The 17,534-nt window shown below is 44.3% G+C and overlaps 1 protein-coding gene across 1 annotated transcript in view; it reads right to left on the bottom strand.

The window, feature by feature from the left end:
- DAB1 (DAB adaptor protein 1) overlaps positions 1-17,534 on the bottom strand; it is a 274,589-nt gene that overhangs the window by 106,397 nt on the left and 150,658 nt on the right. Inside the window, exon 5 of the mRNA XM_036255869.1 lies at positions 14,559-14,657. Within this exon, the coding sequence (XP_036111762.1) occupies positions 14,559-14,657 (99 nt within the window). The remainder of the gene's footprint in view (positions 1-14,558; positions 14,658-17,534) is intronic.

Below are 17,534 nucleotides of genomic sequence, written 5' to 3'. Positions count from 1 at the left end.
GGTGGAAGAAGGCAAGAATTCATGTCCTCCAGATTTAAAAATATTAATATACTGCTTGAAGCAGAGTAGGTGCTCAATAAATCCCCTCAATTAGATCCTACATGTCCCTTAGTTTGCATAATGTATTATGCTTCTTTTATTGTAGGATATACTTTGTGTCTTACACATACTAGGTACACAAAATGTCCTTGAAAAATAAATATAGCAATAGAAAAAAGGGACTCTATCTACATGTATATGATAGTAGGAGAAAAGAGAAGGATGAAGGAAAAGAGAAAGGCAGGCTAGATGCGGGGAAAAGAAAAATGGGGAAAATCAGTTATGTTGTATTAAGGCCATAAATAGCATTGGAAGGTGATATACATATAGGCATACACACACACACACACACACATAACCTTTAATACATATTATACAACCTATTCATCTAGAACAGTGGTTTTCAACCTTTGTCAACTTGTGAATCACATAAATTAATCATTAAAATTCTCTGGTACGCACAAAATATTTTTTTTGCCGATTTGTCCAAAAACAAGGTATAATTTTGACTCATTCACATTGGACAGCTATTGTTATGTCGGTTGTTGTCATTTTTTATTTGACAATCTAAGAAAAGAGAGGTCAGTGCCCCTGACTAAATAGTCAGGCATTGCATATTTTCGAAATTCTTACAGCACACTGATCAGAAATCACTGATCCAGAAAGGAAAGGAATCAGGGAAGGCCAGGTATGGCTGGCGTAAAACGGGTTGTACTGTTGAAGGCCACCAGCAGAGGGGAGGGAGCTCTGTCTTTCTCAGGAGGATAACTGTTGATAGACTAGCTGCCAGCCACAATGGCCAGAGGTTCTAGGTGGACACAGCTAGATGAGGCAGCGAATCAGGGGCTGCTTGACTTCCTCAGGGACCAATTCAGTGCAATTCCACAGCTAGTGGCTGGGAACTTACTTCGTTCCAGAAGGTGACAGATACAAGAATGACCAAAATCCCTGCCTTCAAATTACTTGATCTGACATTTTTGTTTTTTTGTTTAAAATTCTCCCCACCTTTCATATTTGCACATAATCAGGGCATGCAAATGTTCTCGGCCTATAGAAAAGCTAGGAGAGGTGCAAGAAAGACGTAGTGACTATGAGTCAAGATATTAAAACGCCAGGGTCTAAGATTCACCTCACTGTTAATACTAGAATTAAAATAAATACAAGCATTCACTGTAACAAATGACGAAAAGTAAACCAGAAAGTCACTGACATGTTTTGTTCCAGGCAACATCTAACCATCAGGGTAAGACGCACTCACTCACCAGCTTCCTGGTTTTGGCCAGCAGACTGGTGGTGTGAAATAATGTGGTGGACAGGGCGCCTGTCACTGAGACATCCTGACAACTCACCGCCCGTCTCTGAACCTGTGTCCTCTTGTGCAAAGCAGATATAATGCTTCTATTTTGCAAGGTTGCTGTAAAGATTGGCTCTCACACTCCAAAGGAGAACACTGAGTCACTAAGAGGGTCAATGGTTTATGAAAGTGAGAAGTAAGATCTATATAAGGCACTTCCACCAAGATCTGGGACAAAAGAAAATGTTATCATTGTTATTGTCATCACTATTACTGTCGTCGTTTTTTGTCTTTTTTTTATCCTCATCAAAGGACATTTTTGCTTTTATCTTCAGATAAAGTGGGAGGAAGAACGGGAGGAAGAGCGAGAGAGAAACATTGACGTGAGAGAGACACATCGAGTGGTTGCCACCCACATGGCCCCGCCACTGGGGCCAGAGACAAACCACAACTGAGGCATGTGCCCGTAGCGGGAACCGAACCCCGGGCTCTCTGGTCCGTGGGCCGACGCTCTATCCACTGAGCAGAACTGGCCAGGGCTCATTGTTTTTATCATCAAGTTCAACCTGCACAGACCACTTCCCATGACACCGTCACCTAGCACACAGGTTCCACCACGTCCACTTCCCCAGACAGAGCCCTCTCCTCTGAGAGATGACCAGGCTCTCACCTCGACCCACGCTCCCGCTTTCTCTGACACGCACTCCTTTACTGTAGCCGGACCCGTTGCCGCTGCTCCGTCCCAGGCCCCGGGCAGCACACAGGGCCATCGGCACAGCGCGGCAGCTAACGGCCGCACACTGCTTCCACACCCGCGGCTCCGGTGAGGACTGCCTTTGTGACGACAGAGAACCGATTAAATCCCCAAGGCACAGTCATGGAAAATGAGTTCTAAATTAAAAACTAAAATAAATGCACGGGATAGAAAAATATCAAACAGCAGACCCCTTATGAAACAACCGGTCATCTAAATAAAAGCAGAGATACCCAAACAGACAGCTCTAATTGATCAAGTGTAACGGCTTCTGGAATTTGGATGAGAATTTTCCGAAGTGTCTTTCTCCATTACTCAGTTGACCCTCAAAACTACAGGAGGCTCCCAGAGCGTGTTAATACTTGTGATTTACAATACACGTATGTCTCAGGCCCTTCTACAAGGACACGGAGTCAGGAGAGAGATGCCATGACCTTGTTTGATTTTTCTTTTTTTCCAGAGCACGTATTACTTTTGACCAGAGTATATTAGTCATGTATGTCTACTGTTTCTTCTCTGTCTCTCCACATCAAAAAGCAAACTCACAAGGTATGGACCTTTTTTTTCCTCACCAATGTATGCACATCCCTGAGACTACTCCTTGGGCATAGCAGGTGCTCAGTGAATATTTGTCGAGTGACTAAATGGATAAAAATGTAAGCGTAGTCCTGGTCAAGTGACCTAACCTCTCTGAGACTCACTCTCCTAATCTGTAAGATGGGGATAATGTTATATAACTAATAGATGGATTGCAGGAATTTAATGGCCAAAGGATACATGAGGCACTTAGCACAGTGTCTGGCAATTAGTGCTCAATAAATAATACAATTCCTCAGAGCTGAATATTTATCCTCAAGGTTTATAAAAAGTACTTCTACACCCATCCCAAAAGTCAGCCACCAAAGAGCAGTGCACAGAGTCCCGAGACAAAGAACCACATCCAGCCCCTGCTCCTCTGCTCTCTCATGGGGCTCATCATGGGGTCAGAACAAGAACATTAGAAGAGTCCTGAACAGTCATCCAGGACAGAGCCAGCAAACAACAGCTCGTGGGCCAGCTACATGATTTTACAAATAAAGTTTTATCGGAACTCAGCCAAGCCCGTTTGTTCATATATTTTCTGTGGCAGCGTTCTTATTCCAACAGCAAGATTAAATAGTTGAAGGGACCACATGGCTCACCATGTTCACTATCTGGACCTTTAAGGAGAAGCCTGTGAATGACCCAGAGCTTCCAGAGAAGGACACAGAGTCACAGAGAGCAGGCAGAGGAGCCATACCCAATGTCACCCGGTGTATTTAGGCTCAGAGACTCTGAGACCAAGGGGCTCACACACCCCTTCAGAGACCCAAATTGTAGCTGATAAACCTTTAGTCACAGGGCTGGTCTGCATGATGACAACCCTAAGGGCAGTCTGACTTTTCCCCTGGAGAGCAAATGAATGGTCACGTGCTTGCCAGAGGCCCGAGCTGTGCCCTTGAAGAGGAGAGACGCCACCACTGGGCTGCAAAGACCCTGGGCCTGCCGCCGTGCATGCTGGGTCGGTTCCCAGCTCTGCAATCTGTTGGGCATTTGGCTTTGTGCAAGGGCCTTACCCTCTCTGGGTCTCAGTTTCCTCATCTGTTTAATGGAAATAGTACTTTTCTTAGTTGAGTTCATAGGGGGTTAAACTTAATGAGACCATGCATGTGAAATCAGGTAGCACAGAAAAATATTACCTCTTTACGTCCTTAAAGACCAAAATTGATTAAAAAAAAAAAAGATTCATTACAGGAGAGCGATTCCATCTCTGGGCTTACCAAATCTGCTTGAAAACAGTCATAGTCTCACTTTTTAGGGTAATGTGAACATCCGTTTTTGCCTGTCATGAATTATCTCGTCTAAATAATCTTACACAGGCAGCTTCTTGACAGTTCCAATTTCTAAAAAAGACTGTTGGTTTTGAGCTATAAATTGATTTTTTTATTGTGATAAATTAAAAGTCAATATCATCCAACAAGACAGGAAACATACAGAGACCCAATTTTTCCCCTTTGATATTCAGTCTCTTTGATATTAAAATAGACCTGGGGCTGTTGTCAGGCACGGGAGCCAGAACAGCTAAGAGAATGAACAGAGTATGGAGGTGGGACGGAGGGAAGAGACTGTCAAGACGAAAGAAAGACAGAATAAGGAAGTGGAGGAAGGAAAGAGAACGCTTCCTACTTCCTGTTTTGTGAGCATCAGGAGGGATGGGCAAGCCGAGGCGGCTGGCATATGATTTGCTGGGAAGCGTCGGGAGGCACTTCTCTCTGGGTTCTAGGTTTCTCCCTGGTTAATGAGTGGGTTAGTGGGTGCCCAAGGGACCGTCCATCCCTGATGTCCTAGGACTGGGCAACTGAATTCTTTCTCTGCCACTGCCCAGATGGCAAGATTAGCATCTTTGCTATGCAGCATCTTGAGCTCCAATATCTGCCCCAGACATTAGCATTTCATTATACATGGACATTTTATTTATTCCCTCTCTTGTGTTCCGTGTCTCCCTGACAGCCTTCCCTCCTTCCTTCAGTGTCCAATTAGCACCACTGTCACATGTCAGACCCCATACGACACCCTAAGATAGAGCGATGGACGAGACCAGCTACGCTGGGAGCGTAGGCTGAGGGGAGTGTGAGTCAACTCATTATGATACAGACGATGGTAAGCTAGGATAAAGGCAAGAAGAGGATGCTTTAGGAGCATCACAGAAGGACTTCTGGATTCTGCCGAGAAAGTCTGGGCCAGAGAGGGGACAATAGAGTTAATCATATAATATTATTTAACACCAAGAGCTTTTTACTATAACAGACACTAGTCTAAGTCTCAAGGGATTGAATTAAATACTCATTTAATCTTGCACTAACCCTAAACATAGGTAGGTATTTCCATTATTCTCGCTGTAAAGATGAGTAAGAGTCAAAAAGTCACTAAGAAACATTGCTTTGTAATCATGCAACTGGTCAGGAGTAGATCCAAGGCCGTCTGATCTTGAATCCATGCTCCTCCACTGTGCCCACCGTCTGGTGCCAGTGCCATCCTGGCGAGGAGTATGAGCGGGGGGTGCAGACAGACCCCACGTGAATCCTGCTCGGAGGATGAAGTGTGTAAGCACTTACTTTAATAAAACACCTGGGCTTGATACATGATAACCGTGCTGTGTTGCTGTTGTTGTTGACATCACTGAACCCTGAGAAATGAGGACATGATTGCTGGGTAAAAAGGTCAAAGGACATTCAAAGTGAAGGGGTCACCTTGAGCAAATCATGAAAACTGGGCAATGAATGGTGTGCACAGGAAACAGCAAGACTGTACTGTACCCCAGCGTTCTGCTCATGCATTGGTGATACCCCCTGATCTGCTACCCACAGCTGGGCAGGATGCACACCTTATAGCTCTAAGGGGAAATAGCCATTGTATAGTCATCAACCATGTGCTCTAGTTACTGCAACAGTTTCCCAACAAATGGCAATGAGTCATAAAGAAAGGAACCTTTTCCTCGTTTGCACAAAGGCACCTTCACAGTTTATCCCTGGCTGACAGCAATCACACACCCTCCAACAGTACCACCGACGCTCCACTCTTCCGCGGGTCCGCCCTCCTTCATGATTTCCCCACTGCAGAGGCCTAGTCAACACTCCCTTTGCCTGGACCCTGGGCCTCTTACATCTCTAACTTCAAACTCCGACCATTTTTCAAGGTTCAACCTCTTCCTAAATTAGTCCATATTTTTTCACGTGGAAGAAATCACTTCTTCTTTTGAATTTGCATGACAGTTTTCTCTCTCTTATTGTATTTGTTATTCTTGCTATGAATTTTAGTTATTTATACATGTCTTACCTCCCATAAGTTCCTCGAAGAAAAGGTTTCAGACTGGTTCATCACCGACCACCAGGCAGAATGTGCCTTTCACTCAATAAGCATTTGCAGCATGAGTGAATGAGTGAACGAATGAACCAATGAAAATGGTTCATGGCCTAGACAGTTCTTCATCTGACTCAACAACTCCTTTTTAAAACAAATATTTTGTAAGTCTTCCTTTATTGTCTAAAATGATTATATAATCTACCGACACATATAAAGTTTAAGCAAATCAAAATATTCTAATTATAACATAAAGGAGAAATAAAACAATATGATGTTGAGTAAAAAAAAAAAAATACTGGATTTCTAATGTACCCAGTTACCACTACAATAAAAGAACATAATGACAGTGATACGTTTGCACTTTCTTATAGTGAATACATTTGGGTTTAAGGGAGCATTCAACTCAATGTTGTTGACACTGTTATATGTGACATTTTAAAAGAAGAGCCAAATAAGTTGAGCTATGGCGACCACGACACGGACACAGCAGTGCTGTGTTTGTGACCCAGATATGGAGCACATCGCAGTGCCGTGGTTTTCAAAACAATGAACAGCTCTTAATGAGGTGTCCACAAAACAAAGTGCATCTTTCTCTCAGTTTAGTTGCATTTCTGGAAAATTCAGTTTTATGAATATGGTATAGAAATACTTTGCTTATGTGTAAAACAGTGAGGTTTTAGATTCTGATCATTATAAACAGGTTTTTCATCTACATGAGTGTCTGGTAAGAGATTAGAAAGTCGTATAGCAAAGGAAACCTTTTTCTTGTGTGTGACTGTCCTGTACATTGCAGAATGTTTAGCATCCTTTAGTTATTAATACATTCCTGCATTACCACCCTTTCCCCAAAAGAGTGTAACCACCAAAGATGCCTACATAAATTTCCCAAACACCCATTACAAGGACAGAACCAGTCAAGTGAAGAGTCTCTGGGGTAAAACAAAAAGCAAACAAACTTAGGAGTTCGAAAATGTGACTTTAAATTCAGTTTCTGCTATGCATAGTAGCCACAAAAACCACTTCTCCTACCTGTACCTTAATTGAGTAATCTGTATAAGGGGGTTAATAGAAACCTCCAAGAATTCTTTGGCTGTCAGAGGAGATAAGATCCACAAAAACCTGCTATAAATCATTCAGTCCCGCTTACAGGCTAGTTATTTATATGGAAAAAAGTTTATATAGAACCAAAAGAAGACCCCCACATAGCAACAGAAAACTTGAGGAAGAACAAAATGGAAGGTGGCAGGCTCCCCAACTTCAAACTATACCACAAAGCTACAATGATCAAAAAGTATGGCACCGGCATAATAACAGACATATGGATCAATGGAAAAGAATAGAGTCCAGAAATAAATCCTCACTTATATGATCAAGTAATTTATAATAAAGAAGGCAAAAATATACAATATGGTACAGACAGTCTCTTTAGTAAGTGGTGTTGGGAAAACTGGGCAAATACATGCAAAAAATAAAATTGGACAACGTTCTTACACCATATACAAACATAAACTCAAAATGTACTAAAGAGTTAAATGTAAGACCTAAAACCATAAAACTCCTAGAAGAAAATCTAGGCAGTACACTCTTTGACATCAGTCTCAGCTATAGCTTTTTTGGACATGTCTACTAGGGCAAGGACAGCAAAAGAAAAAGTAAACACCTGGGACTACATCAAACTAAAAAGGTTTTGCACAACAAAGGAAACCATCAACAAAACCAAAAGACAACCTGCCAGATGGGAGAAGATATTTGCAAATTATATATCTGATAAAGAGTTAACAGCCGAAACATCTAAGGAACCCATACTACTTCATACCGAAAACAAAAAGCAAAAAACAATTCAATTAAAAAATGGGCAGAGAAACTGAAGAGACATTTTTCCAAAGAGAACAGACAGACGGCTAACAGACATATAAAAAGGTGCTCAATATCACTAATAATCAAGGAAATACAAATTAAAACCACAATGAGATATCACCTCACACCTGTCAGAATGGCTATCATCAAAAAAATTTAAAGAAATAAATAAATGCTGGCGAGGATGTGGAGAAAAGGGAACCCCAGCGCACTGCTGGGGGAAATGCAGACTGCTGGAGCCACTACAAAAACACAGTATGGAGTTTCCTCAAATAATTAAAAATATAGCTACCATAAAACCCAGCAATTCCATTTCTGGGTATGTATCCAAAGAAACCCAAACACTAATTCAGAAAGATATACCACCAGTCCTGTGAGAGTCACGTGTACTGTTTCAATGGCTCCAGGATGACGGGGACGGCCCACAGAACCCCAGGTCCCAGCATCCTTCTCTACAGCCCCTTCATCATCCTCCCTGCCTTCCTCCCGAGGACGAGTTTCCTCTTCTCTCCTCTCCTGCTCTCCCCAGACCATACTAAAAACATCCAGTTAGAAGTGAGGGAAGAACAGTCCTGTTTTTGATGAGAAAACAGTTTTCACTGAAGAATGCATTTTTCTTAAAAGAATTTTTCTTTATTGATGTGAGAGAGAGAAAGGATGAGGGAGAGAGACAGAGACATCAATGAGAGAGAACACTGATTGGCCGCCTCCTGCATGCCCCTCACTGGGGATCGGGCCCACAACCCGGGAACGTGCCCTGACCAAGAATCAAATCGGTGACCTCCTGTTGTATGGATCGACGCTCAACCACTGAGCAACACCGGCCAAGTGTGAAAAATAAATGATTAAATCAGCCCTGAAACTTAAGTGCAGCATTGCATTTAATACACCATGACCCCTCTATTAGGATGGACAATATTCAATCCTGGACCACTTTCCAATTCGCCTCTGCTATGTGCTGTATATTCTGTGTACATTTGCCAATTCTCAAGCACTAAGTCTATTTTTTGTGCGGTATCACTGAGCATCTACTGTGTGGACGTCATTATGCTAACCAGATAGATAGCAGTGATGAACAGAAAGATATGGCCTGTTCATCTGTGTGATTACAGAGGTCCCAACGAATATTTCCTCAAGGGAAGAATGGATGAGCGCACACATTTTTCTCTTTCAGACCGTTGTGCATTTAGAAATACGGTTTTCTCTTCCCTGACTTGCTCATCTGGTCCTCCCAACATACTCCTCCACGGCCAAGTCAGTGAGCTCTTTTCTGCAAAAACCTTCCTTCATGTTCCGGGCGAAGCCCAGCCTCGCTGCCCTGAGCACTGACAACACTATTCACACCTGTGTCTCAGCAGGTGTCAGTTCATTCTCTGAGTCTGGTTTCACCATTGGACTGTGGTCGCTGCGGGGGCAAGAATCATGAATTAGACATCTGTGACTCCCCAGAAAAGAGAGCGTCACATGGCAGAGGACAGGCATCCAACATGCGGCTGCCTCACCACACACTGGTCCCTCTGCCAACCTTCTGTCCAGCACACGGTCCCCGTTGTGACTCCACCCCCTTCATCTTCACTCAGGAACGCACATCAGAATGAACGTGAATAACGGTGACAGTGAGATGGGGTTTAATACTGAATCTGATCTAATAGATATAAAAGGAAATCATTTATAAAATGTGTTACCGCTGTGGTCTGAATATGTCTGCACGCCCCGCCCCCATTCACATGTGGACATTCTAACTCTCAAGGGGATGGTACTGAGGGGTGGGGCTTTGAGGGTGATTAGGTCAAGAGGGGGGAACCCTCATGAATGGGATTAGAGTCCTTAGAAAGGAGGCCCGCCCTGGCTAGTTTGGCTCATCGGTTGAGCATCAGCCTGCAGACCAGAGAGTCCCGGGTTTGGTTCCCGCTAGGGGCATGTACCACCAAAAAAAAACCCAACAACAAAAAGGAGGCCCTAGGAAGCATCCTGGCCCTTCTCCCACATGAGGACTTGGCAAAGAGGTGCTGTCTGTGAGGAATCGGGTTCTCACAAGACACCGAAGCCAGCGGGGCCGTGATCGGGGACTCCCCAGCCTTCAGCACTGTGAGAAATAAATGTTGTTTATCAGCCACCTAGTTTATGGTATTTTATTAAGGCAGGTGTGTTATTATTAATAATCTCTTACTAGCATCAAGGATTCTGGACCAGATGACATAGGCTTGAATCTCAGCTCTGCCACTTATTTGCTGTGTGACTCCGATTACTTGGCCCTCAGTTTTCTCAGGTGTAAAATGATGAGAACAATAGCATCTACACCTCACTGCCCAGCGGTGCTGTCCTCAGCATGGTGCACGCCATCGTGCCGAGTCAGTGCTGGCTAAACCAAATGAACAAGCAGGATTCACAGGTGAGTGTGGCAACGGGACGTTACAGCATCTTGAAAAGCTGATGCAGACCCCTGTCCCCTATCTGAGAAACAGACTTATCTTAGGGACCTTCAATATTTATGATTTTTATGGCATCACATAATAATAACCCTATGGAATAAAACTAAATAGGGAGATGAGCCAGTTCCATGAGTTTCCCTGGGGAGACACAGGATTTGGAGTTGGAAGGTCTATTCTGAGTCTACAGCCAAGTCAGGGACACTTTCAAAACCTTTCCCCTTATTTTCAAGATATCTCTTTTGCCTGGTGTCCAGTGGACTGATTCGAGGGCCTACTAACATTGATATGAAACCATTCCTGATTTGCTACTGCTCCTACTATTACTAACAACAGTGAACTTACACATATGTTCTGCCTTCTCACTGATTCTTTGACATAGTACCAATACCTCAGTATCTGAAAACGGGAGCAGCTTTCAATATGGACGTATTCTCTGCAACATGCTAACAATAAAACAAAATTTACTCATATAAGGATTGGGATAAAGAGCCCTCTGAAATTCAAGACAAGGTGTAAATTGCTACAAAGGGTCTCTTTAATTGGGATCAAAACATTTCTGACAGCTTTTGGATTTAAAATTCTAGCTATTGTCACGTTCTGCAAATGTTTCTTTTCTTGGTTCTAAAAAAAGTACAGTCAAGCTTGAGCAAAACACGTCAGATGTGATAAACAGCTAAAAGTGGTCATTCTAAATGACAAAGACCCAGTTTCCACTTCTTTGATATTTAGGACGGAACACTTCACGTAGACTTGTACCCTGCACAACTCAGCCGGTTCCCTGCTGGGCGGTGGCAAAGGGTTAGAAGACTATTCCTGCTCGTAATCTCCAGTGAAGGTTTTGTGAAAACTCCACTGACCCAGAGATAAATCATGCTGATAGGAATGACTAACGGAGACAGAGAATCTTACAACTAGTGTCAGTCATCACCTCAGATGTGACTTTGCTCAACGCCTCATTGCTATGTGACTCCCTTCCACAACTTCCCCATCATACATGGTTGTTGCTTGAATACTCCCAGCCATGGTGAACTCACTTGCACTCCACCTAACTGTTCAACAGCTCTGACTGGCAGGACATTCTTCTTACTCATACACTGAAACTGTTTCCTAGAGACTTCGATGACCTAGTCTTGGTTCTAGTCCTTGGTCACACAGAACAAATCACCTTCTACCACACAACTCTTTGGAGGGATGAACACCATTCATAGGGGGCGTGCTCCCTGTTGTCTCTGCTTCAGGCTCAAACATGCTCAGTCTTCTCTACCAGTTTCCCCAGACTTGCACTTAGGCACATGAACAAGGTAGGCCTGCGGAAGCCAGTGCTAACGGCAGTCCTACAGAATCCGACAGAAAACATTCAACTGCCTTCATCCTGATGCTCCACTAGGGGTCTGACATTTTCCCCACAAAGCTACATGGCTTTGGGCTGAAACAGTGACTTTACTGTTGTTCTCCAGCTAAAGAATTGAAACTAGTATCGCAAGGTTCGGTGGTTATCTTTCTTTGGGGCCAACTTAGCTACCCTTGAGGATTTAGATAAAGGTAAAGAATATAAACTACCTCTCCACATTCATTAAAATTGGGTGGTTATGACTTTAATTAGCTGGGCAGAGACTATTTGATGGTGGGGTACATGATGGAATAGCAAAGCCCCCAAATATGTCCCCCAAACGAGATAAAGCATCTGATACTCTGCCTCACTCACATGCCTTTGGTTATGCCTGCTGTCACGGTGATGGGCGGGCGTGGAATGGGGAGAGACTAGAGATGATGACGCAGGTTGTAGCTCTGAATCCCTGTGAATATCTCTCAGTTAGGCTTGGTCCCATGAGGCCACATGTGTGTTGAGAAGCCTTGGTTCAGCATAGTTTCCCATCCCCCACTGCCCTAGTCCCCCTTATCAGGATATTCTTTGATAGGCCTATATGTTTTTTAAAATATGCTGTTCCAAACTGAGCATAGGTCTCCAAACTATAGTCTGCCCAGGAAAAGGAGAACCATACTTTCACAAAGGCGGGAGAAGCTTATGTTAGGCTCTCGACCTTGCAGCCTTAGAGCTCCTTTATACTGATGTATAGCTCTTCCTTCTAAACTCCCTCCTACCAAGGCATCCCTAGGTAGGCAGGCCCCTTTTTCTCTCTGTGCGGAAGTCAAATTGTATTGATTTCTGACTCAGGCCAACTGTAAGCTAAGTCCTAGTTTTATCTCCTACATGCTGGGTGAACTTGGGAAAGTCTCTTATCCTGAGAGACAACAGCACTGCAGTTAAGGGAAGATTTGGGAGCTAGACTGGATTCCACTCCTGTCTCCACCACCTCTTACTTCATCAAGTTAATTCCTTTTCTCTCCTGGAGACCTTCAACTGCAGAATGCAGGTAATACTTCCTACCGCGCAGGGTTGTGAGGGGTTTCATGGGTTGGTACTTATAAAGGATTTACAACAGTGCCTGGCACATATAATGTGCTTGATGAAGTTGCTGTTATTACTATTATCTCACAGGACTTTACGAGGATGAAACTGAATAATGCATGCAAAGTGACTAATATGTACCTAGTATATAGTGTGTACTCAATAAACTGAAGTTATTATTCTCAATTATTTTTATTATCGTAGCATATATGCAACAAAATTTACCACATTTTTTTGGGGGGGGGAATATCTGTAACAAAAATAAATTAATAAAAAAAACTGATCACTTTAACCATTTTTTAAAAATATCCTAACCCAAGGATATTTTTACATTTATCTTCAGACAGAGTGAGATGGGGAGACAGAGAGAAACATCGATGTGAGAGAGACACACAAACTGGTTGCCTCCCACATGACCCTCACCAGGGCCGAGGACCAAACTCCCACTGAGGTACGCGCCCTTGACTGGAATTGAACCCGATACTCTTTGGTCTGTGGGCCGACACTAACTGCTAAGCCAAACCAACCAGGGCATCGCTCGAACCACTTTGAAGTGGATCCGTGGCCTAAAGTCCATTCGCGTTGTTCTGCACACATCACAGCCTCCCACCATGCCGCTGTCTTCTCCCCAAGCTTCAGCTCTGCCCCATGGAACACTCACCCTTCCGTGCCCCTTCCCCCAGGCCCTGCCACCACCGTTCTACTTTCCGTCCCTTTGAATTTGACTCCTCTAGACACCACATCAGTGGCATCTACAGAATTTGTCTTTTTGTGACTGGCTCATTTCACTTTGAATAAGGTCCTCAAGGTTCAACCGTGTTGTAGCATGGCAGAATGCCCCCCCCTTCGCTGCTACATACTTCTTCCATTGTCTGTATACACCGCACCTGGCTCACCTGTTCACCCATGGAGGTTCGCTCGGGGTGCCTCCACCTGTTGGCTATTCGGAATGATGCTGCTGTGGACGGGGTGTGCCTGTATCTGTCTTATCACTAGCTGTTCAGGAGTAACTGTCCTTCAAGAAGACCCATTTCTGCTGGTACATGACCACCCTACTACCCACGTTTATCCTACTATGAGTCAGAACAAAGGGGAGAAAATAATAATGCAAAACGACTAAGGTTAATTAACTTGGCCAGTAGAGTATTATTTATACAGTGCTTGATAAATTACCTTGTGAAGTTCAGTGGAGGTGAATAAATGAATAAAAGGACAAATTGTCCATTTGACTCCCGCCCTCTCCACAAAACAGATCGTAGAACATTCTTCTGTTTTTCCCTTACCATCAACACACAGGACCGGCAACGTCAGGCCAGACCTGGGAAGAGCCTGGCAGCTAATCGCCTCTGGGAGGTGGATGAAAACACAAGCCATGTCTCTGGTTGGCTCAACAAACATACTAGCGCTTACGTTTCCTGGTCATGAAGTGACAGATTTTTTTTTTTAAGACTGCAAACTCCATTTATTCTTTTTGATTACAGCAACTACAAGCTTCCACAGGTTAAAGAGAGTCGGCATGCTTTGGCCGAGTCAAAGAGCTCTGTGTGTCTCCCTCCAGGACGCATGTCATCAAAGTCGTCAACGCACGAAGAAATTTAACTTAAACGGTCACATTTCCCACCGCTCTTCAAAGCTCATCCATCTCCCATTAGATTACCAGGACCGTGACACCTTTATCACAATTACACTACAAGAAACATGGTGCAGCCACACTGTGGCCAAGTCAGGGAACAGCCTCCCTTTGATGGACGATCCCAATTGATCAAGCCTGTCAGTCGCTTCATGTGCTTTTTATGCTTGTTTGATATCCCAGCCCAGCGAGCAGAGGCTTTTAAGGGCACAACTGTCAATGGACTCAATTTCACAATGCCATGTGGTTCTTTTACTTACCCCTGTCTTCTCATCAAAGATTTTGATTCCTCCAAAGGAGATGGTTAAAAAGATTTTCTGTTTGTGTTCTCCTTTGGAACGTGCGCCAGCAACAACACCCTATTGAAAGGAGAAACATGGTTGTTACTTGAGTGTTTTCATTTGCAAAAGCCCTCCGGTCCCACAAGCGTGTCAGATACCATCAACTGATGCCACCGATCACGCACAGTCCTTTCTCTTTGCTCTGTCCAGGTTTTCTTACTTGCATCTGCTTAATATTTTAGGAGAATACTTCTCTCTGTTCTAACATTGTATACGTAGATATCTGAGCCCCGATTCGTTTGGCTAACCAGGATTTATAGAATGCCTGCTTTGTGCCTGGATACTTGGCTTGGAACTGGAGGTCCCAAGGTACACACACTATAGTCCTCTTATTAATATCTTTGCTGGGCTTTGCATTGCATATGGTTTTAATCTTTTTAATAGAGGTGAGCCATAGAATATATTCCTAAATGTGCTTCTATTTTTATGCTTCTGGAGAAAGTTTCATATAAATCAATTTAGAGATTAAAAAGAAAATAAAAACTATTGCCAGATGGCATGTCTCAATGTCTGCTTTGAAAAATGCGATGATCATAGGTTATGCCTATGGTTTGTCATATTTACCCACAGACATTTTGCATTTTCCCCTACTCTGCCCTATCATTCCTGGGTTTTCAAAGAAAGTACTTACCAAAAGTATTCCATTTATCAGCACACCTGTTTCCACACTTTTCCAGACTTTTTATAAACTGAAGGTATGTGTGTGAGTCGATTAGAAGGTAAACATCACAAAAGGTAGGGATGTTACTCTGCTCTCTATCCTTTCCCTATTGCCCGGGGCAGTCTCTGGAGGGCAGGACGTTCTCAATAAATAATTATGACATGAACTTGTCATCCTGAGTTCTCCCAAGTTGATACGGTGCAAGTTAAGAGTAAAGTCACTTTTAATTAGCCTCTGTGGTGGTCAAGTATAAGTTTGCATGGGTTTCATTCTAGGCTACAACTCAGAGGGAAAGAATATATTCAAGGGATTTACACCCAGGGGCTGCTGGTGACTCTGCATAGGGTATTTCGAGTTTTCCAGCCCCTTCATCACTATTAATCTCTGGAGAAGGTGAAATTAAGTCCGACTCTCAGGAACGATGGTTTTGGGATTTTAGTCATAGTAAAATTTAAAATAGTACTGATTACATATTCCCAGGAGATAAAAGTCATTTGTGCTGTTCTCAGAATAGCAGGTGCTCAGCATTCTCCCCGAGAATGGCTGGTGTTAGCAACAGACAGGACGAGAAGGCCCAGGAAGGGGCATTCCTTCGTGACGTCCCATCACCCGCACGTTGGGTATTAGAAACACTGTGGAAGCAGAACGTCTGGATCGTACGCCTAGCTCTCTGAGACCTGGGCAGACTACTTAACTCTCCATTTCACTTCCCCAAGTGCAAAGACTTTCCTTGCATGAGTGGGAGAACTAAATAACATTTTATTTAAAGTTCCTAGCACAAGGTCTGGTACACTGCAGGGATGTATTAAAAATTAACTTCTGGTAAATGAATGCTTGTCCCTTATAGCTGATGTTCCCGCTCCTGTTAGGGTGCCTGCTGGAAGGAATTTCACTCCCTCGCTGGTCACCCACTCATTACACTGTGCTCACACCCGCACAGCACGCTCGAGTCGGAGAAAACCTCGAAACTAGTCAGACCGGATTTCCCAACTAACACATGAGGAAATGATGCCTAGCAGGTCCGGATATGATAGAGAGTTGGTTAAAAACAAACTAAAAACTGATACCGTACAATGCAGATCTGGAGCCTCCTGGTGCAGGGAGAAGCTGGTTCTTCCTTACTCTGCGTCCTCTCTCTACGAGCCTCCGCCTCCGCCCTGTCACCCTACCCCGCCTTCCTCCTTTGCCTCTCTGGGCTCCCACAGGTGGACATAAGATCCCATCTCCAATGACTGCACTAAATAGTTAAAGAGAGCGACTCATCGCCAAAGGTAAGTCCTCTGTCTCTGTAACACCCCTGGTCCTATTCCAAGGTCCCTGGATTCCTCAATACCAGCTTGTTTTCACATGGATGCACTGAGGGATTATTTTAAGGAGCTGGGGGAATGGTCAGAGTACGTGTCTTTGCAGTCCCAGGGGAATCCCACTGCTGTCTGAGGCCACCCCATCAGAGACACGGTCTCCGACCCCTCCACCCTCCTTGCCAAACCGCGTCTCCTTCTTTCTCTCTGTCTCTTCTCAGGGCACCTACCACCGTCTGACACGTGCATTCGTTTGCTGACTGCCTGCCTCTGCCCCAAGGGACAGAAGCTCACCTGTTCAGGAAACTTTTGTTCATACTGTGTGCCAGGTGTCGAGAACAGAGCCTGGAACAAAGCGGGCACTCGACAGGGTGAAGTGACATCCCCTCATTCGGGCAATGAACAAGCGAGGCTTTGAGCCTAGGAAAACATGGCTTTGAAAACGGTGTCCTTGGCAGGGTTTGGAATAAAGTAACGTAGGCGCTGCCATGCCTCTCTAGCCTACCTTCAACCGCAGGTATCCAGACATCCACAAAGGGAGGACCAAAGTAGCCCTACCACGAATAGAAGGGCTGGAAGGACTGTGTGGAAGGAAAGGGGGCCCCTTCTGCTTGTTCAATCTCTTCCTAGGTGAAGACATCCCACTAGACAGTGTGGAGAGGGCTACACCTCTGGTCAGAAGACTAGCTTCAACGTCTTTCCAACACAGTCCTAACAGTCCCTAGCGCCTAGGATTGCTGCCACACCAAACAGCAACCGTTCCTGGTACACAGTCGTGCTGGCTCGATAACGCCCCCCTTGCTTCCCGGTTCCACGTAGCTATCCCCAGCCCCCTGGCCACATGGAAGGAGTCGAAAAGAGCAACATGCATGGCCCAGGAGCATTTCCGCTTGGGGCTGCTAGGGGTAGCTTTGTGCAACAAATGACAGAGAG

This window comes from Molossus molossus, unplaced genomic scaffold, assembly GCF_014108415.1.
Source record: "Molossus molossus isolate mMolMol1 unplaced genomic scaffold, mMolMol1.p scaffold_m16_p_12, whole genome shotgun sequence".
Taxonomy (NCBI): domain Eukaryota; kingdom Metazoa; phylum Chordata; class Mammalia; order Chiroptera; family Molossidae; genus Molossus; species Molossus molossus.
The sequence above is the reverse complement of the archived record's forward strand: the minus strand, read 5'-3'. Positions and strand labels throughout refer to the sequence as shown.